The 9,013-nt window shown below is 38.7% G+C and overlaps 1 protein-coding gene across 1 annotated transcript in view; it reads right to left on the minus strand.

Moving 5' to 3' along the window:
* Positions 1-4,229: 4,229 nt before the first annotated feature.
* The window catches only part of LOC140676470 (uncharacterized), a 10,660-nt gene continuing 5,876 nt past the window's right edge, over positions 4,230-9,013 (minus strand). The window contains exons 10-11 of the mRNA XM_072911563.1: positions 5,386-9,013; positions 4,230-4,371 (exon numbers count right to left, since the gene is read on the minus strand). The exon at positions 5,386-9,013 is cut by the window's right edge and continues 193 nt beyond it. Of these exons, the coding sequence (XP_072767664.1) occupies positions 4,362-4,371; positions 5,386-9,013 (3,638 nt within the window). The 3' untranslated portion in view covers positions 4,230-4,361. The remainder of the gene's footprint in view (positions 4,372-5,385) is intronic.

The following is a 9,013-nucleotide window of genomic DNA, read 5'->3' on the forward strand; positions in this document are numbered from 1 at the left end:
GTTAATGTTGTTCCCAGAGTTCTCTTCAAACAGTATTCTCCCCTTTAACAGCAACAAGAGACTCGCAAGCAAGTCACCCGTCTAAAAAAAAAACAAAGTCCCAAATAGATCTTGATTTAAAAAAAAAACAGATATACCCGCAAAAAGGCAGCTCATTCGTCATAAGAAAGAATTTTGAATCATTCTATCAATTAAATCGACTTATTTATCGGTAATTTCTACATCTCTAAAAAATATTTTTCACGAAATCATATATTGCGAGAGGTTTAACGTCAGTGATTGACGAGTTTACTACTTCTTTCGAATATCTATGCGCGGTAAAGCCATAATCTGAATGAAAGCAAATATAATGTCTCCTAAAAAAACATGTGTAAATTTCCAAAAATCGTTTCGTCTCTTGAAACTTTTCGCTTTAGCAAAATGCTATTATGGCTTTTTCGTCGAACAGTAGTCGAAGAATTGATAGAAGATTCATTACAGACGCGAGAGTAGACAAAATCTCAACCCTTTCTCCTTCCCGATATATAATAATATAATTGTATATTATTAAAATACACGCAAATAGAAAGACTGCCAAAAAATTTCTCTTTGACATGCTTTAAATATATTTTTCTATCTTATTCAAACGTATATTTTACCTCGGGAACAACGAAAGGGCAGAAGGATCGTCTTTTGATTTTGTACGATTTCACACTTTGTACAATTTCGGTCTGAGTCACAACATTCGTAATCATTTCGTGATCACGATTTAAGATTAATGTTCGCATTTCACTGGGAAATAAGTGCAAGTGCAAGTGCAATTAATTTCACAAAATTCTAGCAATGTAGGACGCGGAAAATTAAGCTAATTGCACACAATATACGAGATCTTTCGAGATAATTTTGTTTTTCATCAAATCCATTTTATCTATATAGAAATTAATTAATTTACCAGAGAGGCTTGTCAGTGATTCACGAAAAATATTTGCTAAAATGAAAACGTCGACGCGAAATTCGTGAATAAACGCTCCCATTATTAACTTGGTCTCAGAATTTCAGAGAAATATCAAAAACTTAGCTTGTTAACTTGCGTTTACTAGAGTCCGACAAATTGCGGGATGCGGAATAGAAACAATGCTATAATTGCACGTGCAATTATTACTCAGCGCGAGACAGGTACAAGAAGGTTTATAATTGTCGTCGACATTGTCACCACAGGTGCGACGATCTCATTCTACTTTAACATCAGCCACCAGCAACGTGGCAAATATATATACTGTACATATACATATGTATATATATTTACATTTGTAACGAGATTTGTATTGTAAATAACGACAAACGAGAGATATATATATAATTTAAGATGTATATGTATATGTATATATACAAAGTGGCCCGTTTTAAATGACGCATTGATATTTCTCAAAAACCAAAGCTTCTATCGAGAAATGTTTTTTGGAAGTCTTGATTTTCGAAAAACATCAATAAATCATTTAAAATAAGCCACTCTGTATATATAAATATACATATATATAATAAGAATAATAGATCTCGATGTGTTTAGTCGCAATTTTCAGGGAATTTCGAGCTACCTAAACGCGATAACTTCGACGATACTTCCGATGAGACTCGAATCTGTTTCTAATATTTAACAAGGATACTAAAAAGAGAAACATATGTATATGATATCAAAGAGCACAAGTTGCTTAAAAAAATTGCAATATTCCAATTCTTAATAAATAAAATGCAAAACAAAAAGATAAAAAGTTAATCTTTTAATAAATCTTAATCCTACAAAAGGTAAAAAATATTTATATAAAAATGTAAAAAAAAACCTGCTTGATGTCTATTAAAAAAAATACATATATATGCACAAGTATATATTGCGATAAAGATTTCTTATCTTTACTGCACATAAACTTAAGCTAAAAATTGAGTTTCATTCTTTTATACAAGTTCCAAGTGTATAAAAAAAATAATAAAAATATAAATTATTTTATTATTTATTATATTAACATATATGAATATCAACAAGAGCTTTATCTCATATTATTAGAGCTTAATTAGATTCTCTTACGAAACATTCGAGATTCGAGTCTTCGAAATCTATCGTCTGTGATGTAAAACACGATCTTTTCTTGTAATAACCGTAAATATTTCTCGATCGCGCCTTCTTCGTTTGATACACATCATTACATACCAATACACACGCGTACGCACACAAATATACATATAAATGTATAGAACATCTCAGAGAATATGATAACCAGTAGTAGAAATCATATTAGCTAAAAGTTCGATATTGCGATTAAAAAAAATTAAGTTTCAAACAACTTTTTTTTATTCTCTCCTTTTTTTTAACGTTAAATATTTTGATGTATATATATATATATAATCCAAATTACAATATGTACAAACAAGATTTCAAATTAATTATGAATTAATTAAAATAATTTTATTACTATTTACACTCTTAAAGCTCGATTAGCTGCATCTCTTAATTTTTAATCTTAGATGCCACTATATACTTCAATTGTACTGGCAGATTTTTCTTCGGAAATCGACTTCACATTTCCCCTTCAAGAGTGACTTATGTTACTGATTCTCATATTTTCTATGACACTATATATATGCAAGGCATTCAGGAAGTTTTCCATAGTTTTTCAGTTAAGAGTGATGTACATTTAAGTAATAATTCGTTAAAGTATTTCGTTTAAAGTATAATCGCCATGTATCTTAGGTCAATGTTCCACAAAACTGTTCCACAAAAAAATCTGGAAATATATAATAACTAATAATTCTCTACATTGATTAGTAGTTAGTTAATTGCGACAAATATTTATTCTTTCATTATATCTACTTCACACTGTGTAATTCATCCAACAAAAGTAAGATTTAATCGTATAGAAAGTTACATTGAAAAAATTTACACTACTTGTATTTTATATACAAGGTGTCCGCGCCCAAGATGCCCTTTCAATGTTCTTATAAATTATAATGTATATACATTTACTTGACAAATATTAATTAATTTTTAACGTCATCTTTATAAACTAATTGTGTGAAATGTATCGATATTGAAACAACCACTGTCTCCAATTTAATATTTTCATCATCTAATTGAAAGAACATCTTCAATAGGATCGCAATGGAACACCTCTTTGTATTTCTTCAAACAAAAATCTTTCTAGAGACTCGAGGGACAACAAAGAAATAATACTATTAATCTTTGGTGTCCCATGATTTGTAAGTTTAAGAAGCTCTGGCTTTTTTCACATTGATCACGATGCCAGCGCGTTACGTGTCGCATGAGACAGTGGTGCACATTAAATTTTACAATTTTCTGATGAATCGATTGTCTCCGAGACTAGAATCGATCGCTTATCTATATATTTGCATAATCTTCCTTCTCAGCTTTTATTGAATTATTATTTTCTCCCTTCATATCCCTCTTCTCTTCTTTTGTTGTCCATGAAATAAAAAAAGACACGAAACTAGCTAGCACATGAGACATTATTCGACACCTATTATAATCAAAAATTAAGTTTATAATGCTCGTTTATATATTATATATATATATATACATATATATATATATATATATATAAGTATATGTATACTTCCTCTACGCTAAAGCATCTTAATTCCATTTATTTTCTCTCTAATGAGCTCTGAGAGTTTCAAGGATTTGTGAAATAGAGATTTGTAAAAACAGAGCTCTATCAAATTCAAGACGGAAGATCTAGTATAACAAAGATCCGGAGATATTAAAATGCCATGAGATAGAGACTAAGAGATATAACATTAAGGATTTATAATCTGATTGCAAAAATGCGTGTTATCAAGATTTTCTTGTGTACAGATGAACACATTATTTTAAGTATTTCCAACAAAAAGCTGATCGAAAAAGAGTTATTCCTATTCCAAATATCTGTCAAACTTAATCTTCCCAATTTACAAAAAAATGTATGTCTTTAAAAGTAAATTTTACAAAGACCGAAAAATTTAGATAAATTAGAATTTACGAAACTAAGAATTTTTTGAACTTGAAAACATAAAAAAGAAACAAAATAGAAAATCGATCAAGGATCAATGATACCAGGATCTCGTGGAACCAAGAATTTATATAGCTATGGAGGATGTAATATTAAGTATCTACGGAATCGATGGTCCTTGGAGCCAAGCATTCTAGGTATCTTCTGCAAAGGACAATTTCAAGCAGCATTCAGATCCGCCAATTGGCGTAGCGCCGATACTTTGGCTCGAGCTGCTTCATCACTTGTTCGAGTTGGTCGATTTCGTCATCCTCGTCGTCATCGTACTCCATTGGACCTGTCTCGTAAGCTTCGCCGCCACTGTATTCCTCCACCTCAGTTGCATTATTTCGGACTGGAAAAACGAAATATTATATTGAGAAAAAAACCTGTGCGAACAAACTTTTTGAATATTAATAATAAAGATAAATTCGTTCGTGTAATTTGATTATTTATAAAATTGCAATTTACACAAACATATATATACAGGATGGAACACCCTGTATATAAAATCAGTTTTTAAAAGCAAATTTTTAAAATCATAATATCTATAATAATGAAATTTATGCAATGAATAAAAACATGCAACGGCAAGAAGTACATCAACTAGAAGAAAGGCAAAACATAAAATGATATAAAAGCTTTAGACATAATTTTGTTTTTTGCCTTCATATTTTGTTAATAAGCAGAGACGTTACTGTTGTCGAAGGATGAGGATCAATTCAACAGGAAAACGAAAAAAATCGCAAAACTACAACTTAAAAGCTCCGTAATCTCTCGAATAAACAAAGGTTTCCGCAGATTTTCGTATCTCCATTCAAATAATCGACAAAGAGATTACATCTCTCATCATTTCGCGCCTCATTCAAGTGCGCTCAATATTTAGTAGCCAAATATTTAAAATTTTTTTTAATTATTTTTTTTTCAGCTCCTCAGATATAGCATCGATACAAAAACTGATGTCGATTACACAAGTTGGAAAAAGCGAGTAAGCAGGAAATGAAGAAGAGTCGAAGCAGCGGGGAAAGAAACACATCCTCTTCCACACATTAATTCTTAGAATGCACGGACCTTTCCCGACACGTGGCGAGGAGTAGAAGTTTAATTATTGGATATATTTATTTTCGCAATCTTATTCTTCAACTTTGAAGAGATAACCCGCAAGCTTTATTTATCAGGATGTCAAAACATAATTGTCATATCTTCTCCTCTTAAAATTATGTTGTAGCCGATGACCAGATTGTTTCTGATAATACCTGAGATTTAAAGCTTCTAAAATAATAATCGCGCGCGCAACGCATTCTAAGATTGCTGCAAAGGTTCCGCAGAAGAAGCCCAGAGAAGGAGTCGCCCTATAATACACACTCACCTGGTGCCGTGTACGGCCGCGGGGGAGTGCGCGATCATCGACGGCGCCGCCGGTCGAGCGACGCCTTCGTCGGCGACGGGTCGCATCGTGTTGACGACCGCGCACTTGACGCTGCTGAGGTACGAGACGCCGTCGCCGCTCGTGCTATCGCTGTCGACCAGTCGCGTCTCCCTCGCGAGGAAATCTGAAGCAAACTCTCCGAATTCCTCCTCGTTATCGTCACCCGCGGGCCTCTTCGGCGTCGCGACGATCTCCAGCGCGCTGATCCCGGCGGTGGCGGATTCCATCCTGATGCATATTGACGAACACTCCGACTCGATCCCTGAGTCGACGCTTTCCTGGAGGCTGCTGCGTGGCGGTGGCGGCGGCGGCGGCGGCGGTATCAGCGGCACCCCCGTCATTGCAACGACGGTATCGTCGATCGCCAATGCGCTCTCCTCGATCCCGGAATCCTGACTATTTCTGTGCACACTCCCAGGATTGTCGATCAGAAGCGTACTGCCCGTTGACACGGTGGTCCTCGAAGCGGGCAGCAGCTCAAAGTACGACTCCGCCAGTTTATTCGGTGAATTTCTGGGCGCGACGCCTTGAGGTGACAACTCGTCCTCTATGGACGTGCCGTCCGTGGAGACGTCGGTCATGCAAAAGATAAGCTCCTCCGCGTCAGACTTGTCCAGACTTGTCACGGACGTCTCATGCGGCGATGGAGTGACGAGAATGGTCGGATCGACCGTCCGCTGAGTATGTTCGTCCTGCGGATGGTTCGCGGTCTCTACAGCGTCTTTCAGGATAATTCGATGTTTGTCGACGCTACTTGGCAGGAACAACCGTCGTTCTGGCGCCTCCTGACTCTCGGCTGGACTCGTCGTCTCCGACTCTCCCTGCGGATCTATCTTAATATTTACACTTGTACTTGTACTTGCACAGTCAACAGAATCGTGGTAAACATCTTCTTCCTTCCTTTTTCTCGTAAAATCGCACCGTTGATCTCGGTGAATGTTACTGGTAACTTCCTCGTTTAAGTAAACGCTCGCGTCCTTCGACGACGTCAACGACGTCGATGACGGTCCGCCCTTCCCCGGGACAGACCTGATTACGTCAACATCGTCGTCCGTCGTGTTCGACGCGATACTTATGTTATCTACAGTTTCCTTACTATCGTACGCTATGTTAGAAATCGGAAAAAACCTACTATCACTAGTCTGATTAATACTGTCCGTGGTTGTATCACATGTCCTTATCATCGTGGCATTCGTTTCTTCAACCGCGTCGTCGTGTTGTAAACACTTTGTGTCATTATTCCCTAAAATCTCCGAATCATCGCGTCTTAAGCACTCGACGTTATCGTCACGCTTTGTACGTTTCGAATCCTGCGCATCATCACGCTCTTTCTCGCTGACAAAATCTTCGAACCGGTTCGCAACGCTACATTCTATACATACGTCGGCAATTTTTCCTAATTTTAAAGCAGAATATCCGGCAATGTCTGTTAATCTTACATTTATACACGCGGTACACTCGCTCGCCGGCGACGACAAGATCGCTGGTGCATTTGTCGCGGCGTAATTGCCGTCTAATACTAAATTATTAGCGTCCTTTGATTGCACACTTTCAGGTAACAGTCGATCACTAACTCTATCAGAATCTGTCCACCTTATGTCATCCACGTTACATACATCCTTCTCATCGTTAACGTCGTTTCTCGTAATGACATTTCGCAACCTCTCACCTTCTGGATCATCGTTCACAACCTCACCTCTCCTCTCTATATCCTGGCTTTCTTCAAAATTTTCACCTGCATTTCTGATAATTCCTTGTTCCTTCTCATCTAAATTTCTTTTATCAATTTCTATAGTTTGATTTTTCATCCGATCGAATAATTTATTCTCATCATTATTCGAAACTTGATTCTTCTCCTGACTGATAAAATCTTTCTCATTGTCTCTACTGATCTGATCGAATAATTTTTGCTCATCGTCCTTAAAAACCTGACTTTTGTCTTGACCAAACAAATCCTCGCCCTTTTCAATAATCTGATTCTTCTCTTTACTAACTAAGTCTTTCTCATCGTCCTTCGTGCTCTGATTCTGTTTTTGATCAAATAAATTATTCTCGCCGCTCTTACTCACTTGATCCAAATTTCTCTCGTTGTCGATTCTCGCAATTTCTATTTCTGTCGATTCTTCTAAATTTTTCTGCCTGCTATTCACATCTTGATTTTTCACCTGACTAAAAGACTTGGTGTTGTGATCGACGAGACTCGGTTGTGGCTCGAGCTTAAAAGATGTGAATATGCCGGTCAGACTCTGCAGCTGCGATATATTTAGTCCCATCGATTTGTTCTTCACCGGAGAACCGTGCTCCGACCATGAACCATCGATCTTGGTTCGGCCTTCCTTCAAATACTGCTGCAGCTTGTCGCCCAATGCCATCACACCGCTGACATTCTCCTGCAGGGAGCTTTTCGTGTCCACAACGGCGCTCGAGGAGTCCGAGAAGAATTGGCCAGGATGCTGGAACAATGACAAGAGCTTCTCCAGGCTGGACTTGTGCTTCTGCACTGATGTGCTCGGTTGTTCCCGTGAGTGTGACTCCATTGTGCGAGTCGAGAACGTTTCCGTCCAAGTAGTACTTGGGGAAGATCTCGACACGCAGGTGGATAACTCCTCTGAAGGTGTTCGGCTCAATTCCAAAGTGTTATCCAAGGACAATTTTATCGCGTTCGAGGCTTTATCCTCGACTACACTAATCGTATCTTCGTTCAAATATGCAGGTACTTGGAGTTCTTTTGTACTCGTATACACGATGTGACGATCTGCGATCGTCTTGGTGTTCCCATCAACTATCGCGGGCTTCTCAAAATCCATCGTCGTAACATTGCTTTTATTTTCGTCGTAATCCATCTCGTTTTTTCTAAATTGCAATGTCTCGATTACATCATTTTGATCTAACTGTTCTTCTTCTTTAATCTCCATTATCTTCTCACATTCACTCTTGGACGTCGCAGTAACAATCTCATTTATCTCGAGTCGCGCTTTAACTTGCTGTTCGTTCGATAGTGTCTTCGTTTTTTCGTCGCAACCTTCCTTCTCCTTTGCAATATCTTCGCTCGAGGAGGACGTTTCTTTCGCTAATGAGACTACGTGAAGCGTATCGGACATAGACACGACTGTATTACCGCTGGCGTCCGTCTTGTTGATTACGCTATCGGAATCGTCCGAGTCGGCCGCGTCGATTCTGACGTTGAAGCCGATCGTGATCGAGCTGCCAGGAGAAGTGACGACCGATTTGGGCGACGAGCGACCGGCGCCCGCCGACTCGACGACCGACACGCGGAACCGTGACGGGCCACTCGACGCACCGGGGAAGAAATTCGGGGAGGAACCAAGGGATGGCGGGGTAACAGGCGAGGTGGATGCCGAGGAGTCGGTGGAACGTATTAGCGATGCCTCCGGCACCCGACACACGACGAAACGATTTCGGGACGGGCTAGGAATCGGACTGGCTACAGGTGAGGGAATCGGACTGGGAGCTGGGGATCGCAGACGGCCACCGCTGGTGCGTTTAGCCGGCTCCAGCGTAGTACGCGTCGTCGGCTCGTCGGCTGCCAACGATGTCGCCGATCGAC

This window comes from Anoplolepis gracilipes, chromosome 2 (assembly GCF_047496725.1).
Source record: "Anoplolepis gracilipes chromosome 2, ASM4749672v1, whole genome shotgun sequence".
Classification (NCBI taxonomy): domain Eukaryota; kingdom Metazoa; phylum Arthropoda; class Insecta; order Hymenoptera; family Formicidae; genus Anoplolepis; species Anoplolepis gracilipes.